This window comes from Antechinus flavipes, chromosome 3 (genome assembly GCF_016432865.1).
Source record: "Antechinus flavipes isolate AdamAnt ecotype Samford, QLD, Australia chromosome 3, AdamAnt_v2, whole genome shotgun sequence".
Classification (NCBI taxonomy): domain Eukaryota; kingdom Metazoa; phylum Chordata; class Mammalia; order Dasyuromorphia; family Dasyuridae; genus Antechinus; species Antechinus flavipes.
Window position 1 is genome coordinate 64,656,927 of NC_067400.1, and position 18,874 is coordinate 64,675,800.

Genomic DNA, 18,874 nt, shown 5'->3' on the forward strand with positions numbered 1-18,874 from the left:
AGATGAAAAGGAATCATGAGTGGAAGAAGTTTAAGAAACCCTGAGGGAGCTCAACTCCCTCACTTGACAGATGGAGAAACTAAGGCCCAGAACGAAGTGATTTACTTAAGCTTACAGAAGGAAAGAGTAGGTAGCAGAGGTAAAATTTGAGCAAGTCCTTAGGGGACTTGCTGGGGTTTTTAAGTTTGGAGTGATGGGGCAAGGATGTAGAGCACCCGGCATTCAGGCTTGAAAGGGAAGAGGGTTCTACCTGATCCCAGACATCCAGCAGAAACACATCATCTTCTTCCAGATCATCTTGATTAAAATCAGGAATTTCTGTAGCCAGGAAGCGGCCTGTCTGATTGGAGCACTCAAAGAGTCGAGGCACAATAGAAAGGGTTTCCTCCTGTAGTCTGTGAGAGATAAGGTAATAAAATTAGTTTTATAAAATTAGAAAGAAATGCCCCAGTACATCCTCTCTGACTTCCAAAGTCTTAGGGCATGTAGAAAGAAGAAATGTCTCCTTTGTTGTAAGGGACCTTTAAGAGAAAGAATTCCACACTTCTACCCTCCTGTTATCGCCACTCTACAATTCACTCTCCTCACAATTGGGAAGTTTTCCCTGAAATTTAACCTTTATTCTTATGGCTTTAAGTGTAGCTCATTTCCTCTTACCCTAAAATTGAAAAATTGTTGTGGCTTGTCCTTTTCAAAGACAAACAATGTCTTAACTAGAGTCAGTTGGATTTAAGTGAGAGTTATACAAAATCATCACCCTCACTGTCTCCTCCATTGAGGGAAGTCCTAATGGCAAGACAAAAGTCAGAATGGCTGGTGATGGCCCAGGATGTGGTGGATGACCTTGGGATCTTCAAAGACTGAGCCAGTTCTAAAAGCTCCCTAATACCTTCATGACCATTGGAACAAATTATTTTCATCTTCCCATTCTGCTGGGGGAAGTCTTCACACCCCAAGATGTCTCACCAATGAATTGAATCCATTGAAATCCAGATTTTCTATCATTTCCCAAGCCTACTTAAACTACCTCTTCTCCAGGTTAAACTAATCCCTTTAACTTCCCAGGACCTGAGTAGGGGATCAAGGGTTGGGCACCTCTTCTGAGAGGAAAATCCACCACTTCCCACTCAGATGCTGATGTAAGCATTTCACCAAAGTGCTGAGCCTTATAGCCAATGCCCTGCCCTTTCTGAAGTTTATTTAAACTTATCTAATCTAATGCACTTGAACTCTGGGCTTCCTTTGCCTGGGAGATTGTGGTACCTCCCTCTGCCCCACCCAAGAGGAATTAGGTACAGTGTTCAACCAGCTGATGCTTGGACAAAAAAACAGGACAAAAACTGGAAGTCCAAATAATGACTTCTCCAAACTCTCTGAATGTTTTCTGTTGGGGGAAGGGAAGAGCCCCCTACAAATGAAAGTGCATCCCCTACCCGCTCCAGCATTCTCAGTAGAAAGAATATTGTGGGTCAGTTTTTATTGTTTGTCCTTCATTTTAAAAAACTGACCAGTGACATCATAGGGTGATTTCTTGACTTACGAGTCCATTGGATTTAAGTGAAGCAGAGTTGCACAAAGTTGTTAGTCTCTCTCTCTTCCAGAATTATCAAAGTCTAGGAGCCAAGATAAAATTCAAGACATACAATGGCCCAGGATGCAACGGATGATTTTGGTTCCTTCAGTGCCTAAATTCTAAACTCTCCACAGCACATGCTTCAGCCAACTTCATGGCTGTTGGAACAAATTGCTCTCATCTGCTCGTTCCACTGGGAAATCTTCACAGACTTGATGTAGACAGCCCACAGCTCTTCAATAGGTCCGTGGCCAGTAGGTTACCCTCAACCTGGTTTAGCTGTCTGTGCAGAAGGCTCACTGCGCTGTAGCCGCTGTGCATCCTCCAGCTTCTCAGAGTCACGTGAGAGTTGGGGAGCAGGGAGAACCAAAGGTGGATAAGCAGCCCCTACAAGCCCTCACACCAGAAGTGCTCATCGTTTCTCAACCCTTTGCAGGGGGCCTCAAACTAATGTTATACCAAAGTTCCCTTTTAATGTTGTGACCCAGTTCTCCTTAGGTTATAACCGTTCCCTCTTAATGTTTGAGATAAAGGTTGTATAGACATTCCTTCTTAATGTTTGGCAAGATAAAGATTTATCCATTTTAGATGTCATTAGAATATCAGTAATGTCCCTCCATTAGGTTATCCCCACCAGGTACCCCCACTATGTCATTGTTCTTGTTATTCTATATAAAGCTTGCTGTCCCAATACTCGGGGCTGGACTCTTTGAGATGATAGTCTCCTCTAGCCCTGGGATCAACCATGGACCCATTGGTCCCAGTATTTCTCTCCATTTAATAAACTATTGAATTGGTCTCTAATCTCTGTCTTGCTCAGTTTCTTCGACATTACACTACAGCCCACGGGCCAGATGCGGCAGCTGAGGACATTTATCCCCCTCACTCAGGGCTATGAAGTTTCTTTATTTAAAGGCCCACAAAACAAAGTTTTTGTTTTTACTATAGTCCGACCCTCCAACAGTCTGAGGGACAGTGAACTGGCCCCCTATTTAAAAAGTTTGAGGACCCCTGCAAGGGATATAGGGTCAGCATAAAGGGCTGCAAAAACAACGCAGGCTCCTACTCAGCCAAGAAGCAACAGAGAGAGTGGGAAAAGCCCTGGATTTGAATCCTTCTTCTGACACCAACTCTATGGCCCTCTGCAAGAAATTCAATGTCTGTGAGCTTCTTGGATTTAGAGGTGAAGTCAGATGTCATCTAGTCCAAACCCCATCATTTCATAAAGATGGAAAGGTCTTGAAAAGCTGTGTCTTATCCAAGTTCACACAGGTGATGTTAGAGCAAGCTCCGTTCTACCCAGTAAGAGATGAGATAGGTAGGCTTGGATAATTTCCAAGGTCCTTTGACCTCTGGAGCCTGTAAACCTGGAGTCATTGACAGGGTCCTTCCTGTTATATCTCTTATCAGAAGGGGTTTCTCTGACTGATAAAAAAGGAGTCATGAGGGGCAAGTGAGTCCAGTTACCTCTTGCTGTTAGCATAGGGTGCCTTTCCGCCCAGGGCAAGCCAAAAGCTGGCTGGTTCTTGCCCCTCTACCACCACCTGCTTCTCCATTCTCGAGATGATGTCTGACACAGATTTCGCCATCTCTCTCTCATCACCGCTGCAGCCCTACATGGAAAGGAAGCTCAAGAGATTGCAACAAATAGACTCTTTCCAGCTCCCCCCTCATACTTTTCCCCAAAGTATTGGACCAGGATGTCCCTGCTTAGAACCAGTCCCGTGGTTCTCTTGGACAAGGTCCCAGATTGGAGAGCTCCATGTTCCTAAGCACGGACGGGGTCAATGAGAAGGAAGCCGCAGTCAGAATTTGTCGCCTTCCTGCTCCTTCAGGCTCCTTGAGAGTATCTCCTGAGGGAATGCTACCCTTCCGAAGTTGGTGAAGTGGGGGAAGGCTAGCCAAAGTTCTATGGGACCAGGAGGCCTTTTGAGAAGAAAACCCAGAGAAAGTCATAGAGATCAGAGAGACTTATAGAAAAGCAGAGTCAAAGACTGACGGTCACAAAGCTAAGGAGAGACAGATCGGCAGATGAGACAGGATCAAAAGGAGAGAAGTAAAGGAAGGAAAAAGTGTCCTCCTTAGGTGTGGGAAGAATAGAAGCTGAGAGATCTTTCCCTCCTTGCCTGCCTAAAGTGACCAGTTCATGGGGGCATGGACATGGATACTTGCCTTCCCACACCACAGGTAGCAGCAAGATTGGGTCTTGAGAATGAAGACATCATTAGAGTTGAGGGAACTGGCCTGGGCAGGCACCTCTATTGCTTTGGTGTTCTTGTCATTTGTTCCTCGAACCTGGAACAGCCTGGTAGAAGGCACAGGCTCGGTGTTTCCTGACCGGGAGGTTCCCCCCTGTGAAGCAAGAAAGGAAATACAGAGAAATGTCCACCAGAGGTGTCCAATGGGGGAGGAAGTCCTACAGTCTCTCTCTACTCCTTTACAACACTCCCTTGTGTTCCAGAGATGTCATCTAAGCCGGCAGGGGAAGGTGCTGTAGACTGGGTCTTCACCAGGTATAGAAGGATCTACCTGAGCTAAAGGCTCCCACACCTAGCTCTCTCCTAGTCTAGTCAATTCTGGAGCTGCCCAGTCCCTCACTCAGGGAGTACTGATGGTGTCCTCAAGGAAAGAAAAATGATTAACCCTCAAATCCATGTCAGGGAAAACATTTACATGTTCTGTTGCATTCAAATAAAAGTCAAGCCTCTGTTTGTACTCTCCTTAATGAAATAATTTGCATGAGGGCCAAGCATGGAACATGCTTTTCTCCTATCTCCATCTTTCTCTAAATATATCAAAGGCAATGGAACCTCTATTTTAGCATCCTCCCAAAATCCTCCAAATTGTTCCTAAAACTAGTCCCCTTTCCCCCTTTTCAGTCATCCGGGCTCCAAATTCTAAAATCATTTCTTATTCTTCCCTTGATTTAATCTCTCACTCCTAACTGCTCACCAAGTTTTGTTGATGCTTCCCTCGAAACACTCTGACTTCCTCTTCCCACTGTCACTACCCTAATTCAGACCCTCCTCACGTCAGGTCCCCCAGCCTGCAGTTAGTCTCTCGCTGGCTTAGTAGCCTTAAAATACTGTTTACATCACTGTCAGTCAGCAAGCAGTTGTGAAGTACCTACTATATGCCAGGTACACTGGGAAGTCCTGCGGACACAAAAAACCCGAAAACCTGCCACTGCTCTTAAGGACACCAAAGTCTTACGGACTAATTATAACTTTCCCTGTTTGTGTCCCATGGCAAGCTCTTAAGGCTGTCCTTCAAGCTCTTCCATGATCTGTTCTTACCTTATCTTATATATTCTATTTACTCTCCAGATAAAGTCTCTGCTCAGTGGTGTCCACCATGTTTATTGCTCATTCCTACCTCTGTCCCTCGGTCCCCTGAATGGAACATCCTTCCTATATCTCTCAGCCTATCCAAAGCATCCTTATCCTTCCGTGCACAGCTTCAGGTCCTTCTCCACGGAGCCTTCCCTGACTATTCCAGCCCCTCCTCTGAAACCTTACTTCTTAGTCTGCATCACTCTTTCAGCATTTATGATAAAATAACTTATGTTGCTAGTTAATTTTTATGTGTCTGTGTCTTATATTTAAATTATGTTAGACAGTTAGGAGGTGGTACATACAAGGACAAGGAATGTGGCAAAATACTCATGCTGGGGAAGCCTGAATCTCCTGGCGGATGTCTGAATAGACTGCAGAATAACGGGAAGAAGAGCTAGGATCTCTTGCATTCCCAGTTCTCACAGCAAGAAGGGGCTGGTTGCTGGAGACTAGTTCACAAATTATTCCTAAAAAGCTAATTCCTGCCTCATAATGAACAATAAAGCATAACCTATAGTTAATTCATTAATAAAACATTTTCTACTTCTGTGTTGAAATTTTTTTTTTAAATAAATACGTTGTATTAAACTACAAACTCCTTGAGGGCAGGGACTGTGTTTTACTTTTCTTGGTATCTCTTAGAGGACCTAGCACTATGCCTTGCATGTAGTAAGTACTCATCAGATGCATATTGAATGAATGGATCTCCTCAATTATATTTTAACGCATCTAGGTAGTTGGAACAACATTTCCCCACTGCAATCAACTCAGGGCTTGGAACATAGTGTTTTGCTTCTTCGTGTATGTGTTTTATCTTCCTTATTGATTTTAAATCCCTTGATCAAGAAAACGGTCATTTTTTTCATCTTTGTTTCCCCCAAATCTAGCACAATGATTTACTTATAGTACGTGTTTAATAAATGTTCTTGGGATGTGTGAATAGCAAGCGACTCATAAATGTCCACTGAATGAATAAAATGCTTTTCTGTTAAGTTTAAATTTGTGAAACTATAAATAGATAGATTTTAGACATATCTACACAAGCAATTTCCATTTCTATTAGGGACCTAACAAGGGAATCAGGACAGAAGTTGGTGTTTAGATTCCAGTATCATTTTTGAACATTTCTTATCCAGTTCCAGAAAAGCAAGAATAGAACCCAAAAGGTTTCCAGCTGAGAAGTGTAAGATTGACTGGTTCAATATGGCGCCATCCTTGCCCACAACTTGTTCCCCTCCCTCATCACTATCATTTACCTGAGTTCAACTCAAATAATATTTGTTAAAACTCTACTGTGTGCAGGGCATTATGCTGGATGCTGTGAATGACAGAATTAATGACATAGCTCCCCTCCCCATCCAGGAGGTTTTTTCTCTGTCTGTTGGGTAGCTGACGTACGTCTCCAGTTGGACCTCTCTGCTGGGGGTGCTGAGAGCATTCCCTTTTACCTGATAGATCACCATGCGTCCTTTGAAGATGGCCATGAGATGAGGGGGTTCCTTGCCCATGGGCACACGAATCTGGACAGGCTCGTCATTGTACTTCTGGTCCAAGTTGACTGCCTGATATGCTGAGGCTGCAATCTCGTCCTGAGTAGCAGAGCTGCCCTGAAGCATGTAGAAGTGGGGATGGGTGGGGAGAAAACTGGCAAGACAACCCCACTCCTCATCCACCCTGAAGTCCCTCTCAGAGGGTAGAACCAATGGAAACCAAGTTTCATCTCAGTTTTCATTCTCTCTCTCTCCTCCTTTCAAGATAACCCAGAGCCTCACACATCGAAGCAGAAAGAAGGGAAAGGAAAGAGAGGATTAGAGGAGGTTGTGATGTCAGGGGCAGGAGAGGGAGAAGCAAGTAGAGGGTGAATTAGAGAAGAATTAATTAGCACACTTTTACCAAGTGCAGACTATATGCTGGGCATAAAATGATTCACAAACAAGGGGCAAGAGAACAGAACCCGAAGAAGGAAATCAAGACTTCGCTCTAGGGTTCCAGTGGACTCTGACCTGCCATATGTAGATTAGGTAGTTCTTCTTCTCATTAATTAGGTAAGTGTAGAGCAGCAGGTAGCAGTCCCCACCATAGAAGTGTCCCAGCCATTTGGGTTCCACTGGCACTAGCTCCAGGTTCTCAATCCTCCACATCTGTATGGGGGTGTTGTAAGGGTGGGAAGAAGGGTAGTCTATGGTCAACAGTGATGCTTCCAGAGAAGCTAGATGAGTGCTAGTCAGGAGGTCACAGACCCTGCCTTCCCCCACCCAAATGGAGAAAGGCATTCTCCCTCCTCTACCATACCTGAACCTCCCCACTTCCATCATCCACCATCTTCTGCTTGGCAGCCACTTGAGGCTGGACGTGCAAGGATTCTGCATCAAACTTTACCTGTTCCACTTTGGCTGGGGTGAAAGAGAGAAGAAGAGAGAGGGAAGCTCAGAGAAGAGATCAGCCCTCTCTGTGAAGTCTTCCTGATTCCTTGGCTACCTCCCTCTCCTCTGAGGTTCCCTCAGTCCCAGAATCCATACCACACTTTAAATTAAAATGAATGAATAAATTAAATTGAATGAGTTGTTTGGATTTTGTTGGACAAAATGTTCTCTTCAAGCTTTAATATTCTATGGCTCTATAATTCTATTAGGGGAGAGGATTATAGGAAAGAAGGTTAAATGGACAGGATCTAGAGTGGGTCTTATGATCCAGCTCTGATAGAGCATTTTCCCAGGCTGTTACTAGTTCCTCACCCACAGAGCCCACAGTGTGGGTTTTGCCGAGGCCGGAAGTTCGATTGGGAATTGTCCACTTCTGGAAAAGCTGTTGGAAAACCGCTGACTCTGCACCATCATTCTGAACTTCCACTTGGGTGCTGGCTGGGTACTTTTTGGCCTTGATGAAGTTCTACAAAGAGACGTGGTCATAGAGAAGAGGAATATCTCAGAGGAGAAAGCATCACTCCAAAATTAGGTCCTGGCCCCACGCCAGCCCTGACCATAAACCCAGACTTAACTCTAACCCTAACCCACAACTTTCTGCTGAATGTAGGTGAGATCACAGAACAGCTTCCTTCTCTTTCCCTCCTTCCTCTGTGAAACTTGTGGTCTTTGCTTTAATGAATCAATTAACCAAATGCTGATTAAGGCAATGTTTATGCTACATGCTGGAGATAGAAAGAAAAAAATGGACTAATTCTTAGCCCTGAAGGACCTTACAATCTATCAATGAGAATAAAAGATAAATATATATGTATATCCTCCCTCCCCCCACAAAAAAAATCACCCAACAGTAACAACAGGTAATTTAATAGGGGAGTTCAAGTAGTTGAGGGAGAAGGAGATTTTTTAAAAGCCTCATGTAGGAAATAGTGCTTGAGCTGAGCTTTGAAGAAAACTGGGGATTCTAAGATGAGAGTAAACGAAGGAGATGGTTGATGGAATGTGTGAGCAACAGCAAGATCATTTTGACTGATGGTTGGACTGTGTGAAGAGAAGTAATAAACCTGGAAAAGTAGTTAGGAATCAGGCTTTTCCATGATTTCTTTCATTTCTGGAGCTTTCAAGAGACTGCATAAACATTTCTAACATATATAGGACTGCTTGCCATCTAGGGGAGGAGGTGGAGGGAGGGAGGGGAAAAATCAAAACATAAGCGAGTGCAAGGGATAATGTTGTAAAAAATTATCCTGGCATGGATTCTGTCAATATAAAGTTATTATTAAATAAAATTAAATTTAAAAAAAAAGAGAGAGACTGCATAGCCACTTTGGGAAATATTATAAAGAAAATTCTTATGCAGGTATGAGTTGAAGTGGTTGATTTCTAAAGTTTCTTCCAACATTGAGAGCCTATGAGAGGTCCCTAAATCACAAGATGGTCTCAGAAATAACTGATCTTTGGAATCCTTGGGATCTAGGGCACCCTTTGATTTTTTTTTTTTTTTTTTTGCTGAGGCAATGGGGGTTAAGCGATTTGCCCAAGGTCACAAACTAGGAAGATTACTTCAGAATATTTCCTGGAACCTATAAAGGGTAATGGAGCCTAACATTCCCATGGCATTCAGATGTCTCAATTTTTTCTCTTCCTCCTCTTTCTGATTCTTTCTCTCTCTGCCTACTTCCTATCTGTTCCCCTCTTTTTCTTCTCCACCAATCCATTTCACTTAGCTCCAGAATCTCTCTCCTTACCAGAGCATGGTTCATGGCCTCTTTCCTCTCCTCAGAATTTGCCTGCTTCCCCTTCCACACATAGATCTTCAGACCTCCCTGGTCTAGGATGTAGCAGTCCTGGAAGAGGAAAGATGAGATAGGAGGAAGGGGAAAAGAGGAAAGAGTAGAAAAGGGTCCTGAGATGAAGTTTCCATAGTACTCATTTTAGTAAGTAAGGAATTCCAGGGGTACAAGGCAAGATATTCAGACTCAGCCTCTGGGGCTGGTCTTCCTCCTTCCAGAGCATCTTTCCTAAGTCTCAACTCAAGGGAACAGGAAACCTGAGTGTGAAAGATTCCTTTCCCTATGGAGTAAATTTAGGGGTTAGTGTCCATCCTTGGAAGGGGAGGGGAGAAGAGGAAGGGTAAAGGAGCTACCAGGGGTTTAATGGAATGGAGAACACCTGGGTGCTAGCAGAACCAGAAAGGGTCTTCCCCACTCTCCTGTTCACCTCCTTGGGCCCTTCTTACCTCATGTTGAAGTAGGTCCTGAGTGAGAGGACGAGTGGCCACTTCTTTTACCACCAATTTGCCCTCTGCGTCAGACACACTGCAGGGGATGAGGAGTAAGAAGCAATTGAAGAAGACATTGACCTTGGGAGTCATTTGGGGGCTGGTCACCTACTGTGTCCTAGAATCCCAAGCCTTTTCTCTATCTAGGATTTCTCTCTCTCCACAGCTGCCTGTCTGCTCCCTTTATGAAGCCCCATCTTCACTGTGGAGATCAGGACTATATTAAAAACTTGAAGACTCTTCAGATCTTCAATATATTCTATATTCTGTAAGTCAGAATGTAGGGTCCAATTCTAAAGGGAAATCTCCTTGAGAGAGATGGTGATTGAAAGTGATGTGTTCAAGGTCACACTTGGGAATGGCCAACCAACTTATGATTATCAGAATGTTACTGACCTATAATACACAATGAGTATGATGAAGAGAGAAAGGTATGAGAAGACATATAAACTGATAAAAAGAAAGCAAACTCAGGAAAACAAATACACAATGATTACACAATATAAACGGGAAGAGTAATAAAAGAATGGAACCAATGTTGTAAAATTATAATGACCACATGCAGCCTCAAAGAAGAGATACATAAGGGCTCTGTCCCCTTCCTTCTTCCTGGAGAAAGGCTACCATGGATGGGTTTGGAGCACTGCATATAATGTCAGATTTTTTTCATATAATCAGCACTGTGGCCTGTTTTTATTCTCTTTGTTAATTCTTTTTACAAGTAAAGGACAGGAGGAACAGAGATGTTGGAAAATATACATGATATAAAAACAAAAGTTCTCCAAAAATTCTTATCAGAAACCAGCAACAACAGCAGCAGCTAAATGAGAAATCCAGGACCTCATTGGTAGCTGCAGCCTCTCTCTTTTTCCCTCCTTTAGGTTGGCCTGGTAGTTGGTCACACGGAGAAGCCAGACTCAGATGTTTAATGGGATGGGAACAGTGTAAAAACCAGCGCATCAATCCGCCGCTGGCCTGTCTGGCTAGATTAAAAACATCATGGCATCTTGAGCTAGACAGGCTCTTAGAGGTCACCTAGGCTGACCACCTCATTTTATGGAAAAAGAAACAAACTCACGGAGATGAAGTGGCCTGTACAACACACCTGAGGAGTTACACCATTCATCTAAGGAGTTAGTGAGGCTATAATTCTAAACCAGGCCCTTTAACTTAAAATGCAGGGTTCTTTCCAGAAGGATACTCCTGTGTTCTACAACGGGGTTGTACTATTCTAGATTAACTTTATTTTGCCTTATTTATTCTTAAGAACTGATAAAGGTTCTGACTTTGATATTGTCCATAGTAAGGGAAGGAAAAGAGGAAACAAGTATTTATTAAGCATTTACAATGTGTCAAGTACTTTATAAGTATAATTTCATTTAAGCCCTGAAACAACCCTGGAACATAGATGCTATTATCCCCATTCTACAATCGGAACTGAGGCCTTCAGTGGTTACATGATTTACCCAGAGTCACTAGGAAGTGTCGCAGGTTGGATTTGAATTCAAACACCAGGCCCAACAATCTATTATACCACCAAGAAGGGACTATATCCCCCCCAAAGATCAAATGATAACTGTCTCAGAAGAGGCTTCAGCCCAGGACTTAGGGATACCAGCCAGTAAAATTTGGGAAGACAAGAAACCCTTGTGGGTTGGGGCTTGATTCCCCCTCCTGAATTCTGGTTTAGCACACTTAATTAGGCCTCTCTTTGGCCTTTTTCACCACCAGCCCCTCCCTTGCCTTATACATACAGAGAGACACTTACTGGTAGAGTTTCAGGGAAGCCTTGACAGCTGGTTCTACCACATTATCAGGGATGGCTGCCTTCAGTTCCTTTCTCTGGCCAAGCACATGCTTCATCACTTCCATTAGCTCAGGTGATTCAGCTTCACGATCACCCTCCACCACTCCAACATATGTCCGGCCACCCCGTTCCTGGTCCCGGATCTCCTTTGCTAGGTTCATCCCCTGAAAAGTAATGGAAAGGGGAAGGATGTCTGGAAAATCCTGGAGATGCCCCAAATCCCATGCTTTGGGAAATGATAGGTGCAGGTTTCCAAGAAGCAATGGAGTGGAGTGCAGTATTTTTGGGCAGAGAAACATGTCAAGTCTCTTAGGTAATGCTAAGGATGACCCGAGACCTAGACTCCCTAAGGAACTGGGTCTAGCACATCTCCTTAGACTACCAATGATCCTGTCAGAGAATTGTGGTCATCAAAGGGACCTTAGAAATGATTCGTTGTACAGATAAGGAAACTGGACTCTGGAGGGAGAAAAAATTGGAACACAAAGTTTTGCATTTATTCGGAAAAATAAATTATTATTTAAAAAAAGAAAACTTTATCCAACCTATTTGTCCAACAGTCATCCCTAATTCCACTCTCTAAGAGAACAACAAATACATGTCTTACTTGAAGATTACATTTTTTAATAATGACTTTTTATTTTCAAAATACATGCAAAGATAGTTTTCAACATTCACTGTTGCAAAATCTTGTGTTGCAAATTTTTCTCCCTTCCTTTCTTCCCTATCAAACAGCAAGTAATCCAGTATAGGTTAAACATGTACAATGAAGATTACATTTCTAGAGCACAGTAACTTTCATAAAGTGCTGCTAAATAAGCCCTTACACACACATACACATACACACACACACACACACACACACACACACACACACACATCCCTCACTCCTTCTTAGGAATTGAGAGAGTAGGACAGGGGAAAAGGCAGTAAGGAAGCTAGAGTGTGACCAGGAAGGCACAGGACTGGCCCAGCATTTGAGTTGAAACCCCTGGGCTGGAAGAGAAGATAAAGTAAGTGGGGATTCCTATAAGTCAGCCAAAGAAGTGACCAATAGATTGAGTGATGAGATTGGGGTCAAGTGGATGAATATCTGATGGTAGAGTTTTCATACAGTATTTTATAAAACTGGTACTTAGAAAATGAAGGAAATCCTTCATTTCTCAGACAAGGAAACTGAGGTTCAGAAAAGGTAAAAGATTTAGTCAAAGCCACAGAGGTTAAGATATTATAGAGTAGGATTTGAAGCCAAATGCTCTTACCCCCAATCCAGGTTCCTATTGCACCACCTGCCTCTTGAAGGACTTTACCTTGATCCTTTCCATTCGGTTGCTCTCCGGGCCATTCCACTGTATGATGAGCTTGCCCAGATCCAGAAGAAAAACATCCCCTCGGTTGAAACTCTTCCATGACATCTCCACCTATGAAAGTTGGTGGGCAGAGAAAGTAATTCCAAATTTGTTTTCACCTTTGCATTTTACCTGTCTTCTCTTGGCCCTTTGTTACCTATGCAGAGTCTCCAGCTTTGGGAAAATCCCAGTCATCATCTGGAATCTAAATTTTTGTTTTCTAATCTATAGATTATCTTCCCCAGACACAAAAGGGGGAAATTAAGACCTAGGTATGGAAAGATGTTGATTCTATACCATGACCTATAACCCTTCTTCTAGTCATAGCAAAGTCTCCTTGAGGGGTATAGAAGGGAGAGATTCCTATATCACTTCTGAAAAACTGGATCCTTAAATCAACCATTTCTTTCCTGAGTTGAAGACTCTCCACCTAGCTCCTTATGCTTCCTTGATCCTTCCCATCTCAAGGACTTACATGGAGGAGTCTATAAGGAAGCCTTCTAAGATTAGTGATAAATCAGAAAAGGCTACAAGAACTTATCAGGAAGAGACCATGACCCAAACCCCATCACTCTGGCCCTTTCACCTACCTCTCCAGCCATCACGTTCCTCTTGCCTTTGACATGTAGCAGACGTTGAATATCATATGAGTTGGTTTCCACATGCTTCATGCCGGAGGCCACCCCTCCTTTCCGTATCCTGGAAAGGAGTCAGAGTCAGATCAATGGGAACTGCATACCCATATTTATACATAAGATTAGCTATATGCAGCTAACTCTTAACTATCAATGTTAATTTTGGGCAATATAGAGGATCATAGGATCATAGATTTTAAACTGGAAGGGAACTTAAAGGTCATCAAATGGATAAATTGAGGAACCTGGATTGGGGGTCAGAGTACTTGGCTTCAAAGCCCACTTCCATAACATCCTACTTTCTGTGGCTTTGATTAAATCATTTACCTTTTCTGGACCTCAGTTTCCTTATCTGAGAAATGAAGGGTTTGGATTAGAAGATCTCACAGGTCCCAGTTCTATAAAGCTGTGGTTACACAACTAGCCAAGACTAGAATACAAGTCCTAATTCTCAGCCCAGTGGTCTTATTACACCATAATGTGCAATTATGCCAATTATTTACCATAGAATGGGAGTAAGGACTAGAAAGACAGTAGCCTTGATGGGAACAGTGAGATCAAGGAAAAAGGAATGAAGCTTCCCCTTTCCTAATCTCTTCTAGTATACCTTAGTTCTTTAAACTATCCAACTCAAGACAATCTCCGATGGTAACTGCAAGCTCTCTCAAGGCAAAGGCCAAGTCTTGTCGAAATCTTACATCTTATAAGCACATAATTGGGGTTTAATAAGTGCTTATTAAATGAGTAAAGGAATACCACCACTATCCCAAACCTCCCAAATACACACCCTTTGCTTCCTTTAGGGAGTAGAAGATCAGTAAGAGGAGGGGTCAGAGAGTTAAGATCCATTGGAAGGCTCCAGGGAGATGGGAGTATGGATGGGGTCATTGGATAGGGAGCGGAGGAAATCAAAGTTTTCAGGAGGGGGAGAAAGGCAGTCACTGAGCTTTGGAAGTGACCAAAAGAGCTAACAGAAAGATTAGGGTCATTAGGACCAGAAGAGGCAAAGATCCTCAGAGATTGTTTTTCCCTGAACTAGGAGGATGAGTATTTGGAAAATGCTGGGAAAGGCATCCATACACAAGTCCTTGCTTGAAGTAGGCCCTGAAGATATCACTCTCATGGCCCTGGACCTCTCTATGCTGGACGGCCCGGCCCTTAAGGAAGTCATCCATCTGGGTGGTGTAAATGGCAGCTGCCCCCTGCTCATCTTGGGATGAAGCCTGGCCCAGCCAGTAATGAATGTCATAAGAAAGAGTGTTCCCTGTCTTATGGATCTGCAAAGAAGAAAATTATAGGACATCAATGAGGGAAGCTACTATAGAATTCACCGAGTCAAACCACCCAATCGAGAAAGGAAGTTACTTATCAGAATTCACATAGTGAGCAACAAGTACAAGACTTCAACCAGATCTTCTGACTCCAGCCCAGAGTTCTTTCCACTATCCCATATTGACCAGTTTTCAGTAACCCACCTAAAGATGACAGACTCCTTCAGTCTTCCCCCCCTCCACAGCTCTACCCTGTTTAGTGTGTTCTCCTCCCTTGAAAATTCATGGTTTTCCAGAGAAAGAAAATTATAGCCCAATCTCCCTAATGAATATTGATGCTAAAATCTTAAATAAGATATTAGCAAAAAGACTACAGAAAATCATCCCCAGGATAATACACCATGATCAAGTAGGATTTATGCCAGGAATGCAGGGCTGGTTCAATATTAGGAAAACTATCAATATAATTGGCCACATTAATAATCAAATTAACAAAAACCATATGATCATCTCAATAGATGCAGAAAAAACATTTGATAAAATCCAACATCCATTCCTATTAAAAATTCTTGAGAGTATAGGAATAAATGGACTTTTCCTTAAAATAATCAGTAGCATCTATTTAAAACCAGCAGTAAGCATCATATGTAACAGGGACAAACTGCAACCATTCCCAATAAAATCAGGAGTGAAACAAGGTTGCCCACTATCACCGTTACTATTTAATATTGTATTAGAAATGCTAGCTTTGGCAATAAGAGTTGAGAAAGAGATTAAAGGAAAATTCATGGTTTTCCATTTTTCTCTCTCTTTTCAACTTCCATAGCACTGTAGGAATCAGCAATCTAGTTATGATTATGAATTTGCTTATGGATCATACAACCAGAGTTAGAAGGGACCCTAAAGACTGAGCAACTCTTATGTGGTGTCAGAGCTAAGTCTCCAATCCAGGTGAACTAATGTGTTTTTGTACTGTTCTTGAATTGTTTCTTGTGTGCTTATATTTGTATTTTAGCAAATGGTAAGTTTCATGAGGGCAGTAATCATGTCTTTAGTTTCTTTCTGCATTCCTGATAGTAATGACTATAGGACTGGACTTATAGTAAAGGTTTATGAAATATTTGCTTCCTTTCTCTCTCTCCCCCTAAAAGGTCCTGGAACTCAGGTTCAATCCTATTGGCTCAATAGGATCTTGATCAAATACTTCCAGGAAGGAATCTGGGATATTGAGGCAGATCCCTTCCTTTTTTGCCCATTCTTCATATCTGGCACCTCGTTCCCTGTGTACTCACAGCCAAGACAATGTAGCAGTCTCCATCAAAGAAACTTCCAAAGGAGTTGCTGGGGACAGGCACCATCTTCATGGCCTGGGGTGGGAGAAAGGAAGTAAGACTAAATATGGCCAAGCTCAAAGTTAACTGGGGTGAAAAGAAGGGAGATAAAAGCAATGGCAAGTACCCCAGACTCCTCAGCCCTCAATTATATGCTCTGTAGCTTGAGAGGAGGAAGGGGAGAAAGAGAAAAGAGAAGAAAAAGATGAAAAGAAGAATGAAGAGGACAAGTCAAAAGAGAAGATATAAGTAGAAAAAAGAGAAAGAGAATGAAGTAGGAGAGAAATCTGAAGAGGGAAGGGTGAGGACAAGGGCAAGGGAAAGCAATGAGCATTTATATAATACCTTCAATATGCCAGACTCTGTGCTAAGCACTTTACAAATCTTATTTCATTTGATGCTTAACAACAACTCTAGGAAGTAGGTACCATTATTATCCCCACTTTACAGAGAAAGTTGAGGCAAAATTAAGTAGCTTGTCCAGGGTCACCCAGCTAGTAAGTATCTGAGGCTGGTTTTGAACTCAAGACTTCTGGACTCCAGGTGCTATCCACTATTTCACCAGCTGCCTCAAAGGGAAGAATAAGAGAAGAAAGAAGAAAATTTGGGAAAATTTGGGGAAAAGTAAAGGAAAAAAAGGAGAGAAACTGAAGGAACAGCAGACTGAGAAGGGAAAGGAAGAAGAGTAAGATGAAAAAAGAAAATGGAAAAAGAAGAGAAATAGGATAAGGAAGGGAATAAATAGAAAGGAAAGGAAGAAGAGGAGGAAGAAGAAGAAGGAGAAGGGGAAAGAAGGAAGACAATAATTAGAAATAAGGAGAAAAAATGAAAAACTGAGAGAAAATAAGAAAAAGAATGAGAATGAAGACAAAGTACTAATAGTTTAAAAGAAGAAATTAAAAGAGAAAAGGAGAAGGTGGAAGGAAGAAACTTGGAGGAGTCAGTTGTAGGTACAAGGGGTCAGGGGACAGCTAAGACTTGTTTCCTTTTATCCCATGCCAGTCATGCTGAAGGGAGGAGATGCCTTACTATGATCCTTCCCTGTGATCACTTACCTCTATCCTCCATATCTGTATTCCAGGAGTGGTGATGTTTAGAGAACTTTTCACTTGGGCATTGAGCTTTGTCATGGCTGAACCTGGAAAAGGACCAAAGAGAGATAAAAATAGGGAGACAATGCTAGTAACCAATGTACGTTCTACAGAGCACTTCATCAGGGCCCTTTAGGTCTTAGTAATCCTAATAATTCAACCATATCACTTTTTGATTGAGAAGTGATTGACTGAAAGGGAAGAATAAGAAATACATTTTCCAGATCTAGCTGATTGATTCATCTGTTTTGTTTAAGTAAGTATTTTTGTCACAAAGGAGGCTCTTTACTGGATGAGAAATGTTATAGCATGTAAGAGTATAATAGTGACCAAAGAAAAGAGGGAAGGAAGGAAGGGAAGAAGGGAGAGAGGAAGGAGGAGGAAAGAAGGAGGAAAGAAAGAAAGAAAGAAAGAAAGAAAGAAAGAAAGAAAGAAAGAAAGAAAGAAAGAAAGAAAGAAAGAAAGAAAGAAAGAAAAAGAAAGAGAAAGAAAAAGAAAATTGTCAATGAAACATTCAGAAAATTCACAACAAAGAGCAAAATGAAATTTAGAAGAAGATACAAAGTTTTGAAACCACTTTGTTCAATTTGTTACATTTTTTAATTAAAGCTTTTTTTTTTTATTTTCAAAACATATGCATGGGTATTTTTCAACATTAACTCTTGCAAAACCTTGTGTTTCAATTTTTCCTCTCCTTTCCCCCAACCTCCTCCCCGAGATGGCAAGTTATATATACATTATTTTTTAAAAAGAAACCAAACTCTACATAATGGAGATTCCCAGTCATATCATATCCTCTTTTTCTGCTTTTTGGATATAGGAATGACTGTGTCCATTGATGCTTGTTTACAATAATAATAAAAAAGAAAAGGAAAGGAAAAAATTGTGAGATTCTAGGTTTGAATTTGAAAAGGGAGAGGGGGGAAAGAAGGTAAGGTAAGTTGGCATAAAAGAAAAGATTAATTCTGCCACTGAGTGATCTTGGATAAATCCTTCAACTCTTTGGACCTCAGTTTACTCATAAGAGCATGGAAATGAGAGTTGGAAGGGAACTCAAAAGTCCACAGATGCCATCGCTTTCCTTTTTATTATTATTTTTCCTTTTCTACTCTGAGTTCCAAATTCTCTCCCTTTTTCCAACTTCCCTACCCCATTGGACCACATTGAGAAGGCAAGCAATATGCTATCCATCATGCAGGGGAAGTCATAAGACACTATCCCCTTTCTAAGCTAAGGAAAATGAGGTCCCAAGGACATCCAAAAATGCACAGGAAATAGAGCAGACTAGATTTGAATCTGAAACTGCAAATCCTGTTTTCACTCCACAATAATACACCTCTGCTCTTGCTCTGATGCTACCCACCACCATATACCTATTCATTTTCCTTCAATACCTTTCTTTACTCTTTTTTATTTTTTTATGCTGAGGCAATTGGGATTAAGTGACTTACCCAGGATCACACAGCTAAGAAGTGTGAAGTGTCTGAGGCCAAACTTGTACTCAGGTCCTCCTGACTTTAGGATTGGTGCTTTATCCTCTGTGCTACCTAGCTGTTCCCTCTCCCCCCCCCCCCCCCCCAACCCTCTAATACCTTTGGCAATCTGAGCTCCTGGTGGAATCCAGATTTCAGTGTAAGAAATCATGATCTAATTCCACAAAGACTTCTCTTCAGAATAAGGAGAATACAAAGCAGAAAAGATGCTGGAAACTAAAGGAGTACCCATCATTTGGGAAATAGCTAAGCAAATTATGGTATATAAACACAATGGATTATTAT

The 18,874-nt window shown here is 42.0% G+C and overlaps 1 protein-coding gene across 1 annotated transcript in view; it reads right to left on the reverse strand.

The window, feature by feature from the left end:
- The window catches only part of VIL1 (villin 1), a 36,481-nt gene that overhangs the window by 7,726 nt on the left and 9,881 nt on the right, over positions 1 to 18,874 (reverse strand). The window contains exons 2-16 of the mRNA XM_051983549.1: positions 17,061 to 17,143; positions 15,967 to 16,041; positions 14,484 to 14,680; positions 13,359 to 13,467; positions 12,730 to 12,840; positions 11,381 to 11,583; positions 9,571 to 9,649; positions 9,080 to 9,178; positions 7,644 to 7,797; positions 7,201 to 7,301; positions 6,912 to 7,049; positions 6,357 to 6,515; positions 3,746 to 3,925; positions 3,041 to 3,186; positions 251 to 395 (exon numbers count right to left, since the gene is read on the reverse strand). Coding sequence (XP_051839509.1) covers positions 251 to 395; positions 3,041 to 3,186; positions 3,746 to 3,925; positions 6,357 to 6,515; positions 6,912 to 7,049; positions 7,201 to 7,301; positions 7,644 to 7,797; positions 9,080 to 9,178; positions 9,571 to 9,649; positions 11,381 to 11,583; positions 12,730 to 12,840; positions 13,359 to 13,467; positions 14,484 to 14,680; positions 15,967 to 16,041; positions 17,061 to 17,135 — 1,971 coding nt within the window. The 5' untranslated portion in view covers positions 17,136 to 17,143. The remainder of the gene's footprint in view (positions 1 to 250; positions 396 to 3,040; positions 3,187 to 3,745; positions 3,926 to 6,356; positions 6,516 to 6,911; positions 7,050 to 7,200; positions 7,302 to 7,643; positions 7,798 to 9,079; positions 9,179 to 9,570; positions 9,650 to 11,380; positions 11,584 to 12,729; positions 12,841 to 13,358; positions 13,468 to 14,483; positions 14,681 to 15,966; positions 16,042 to 17,060; positions 17,144 to 18,874) is intronic.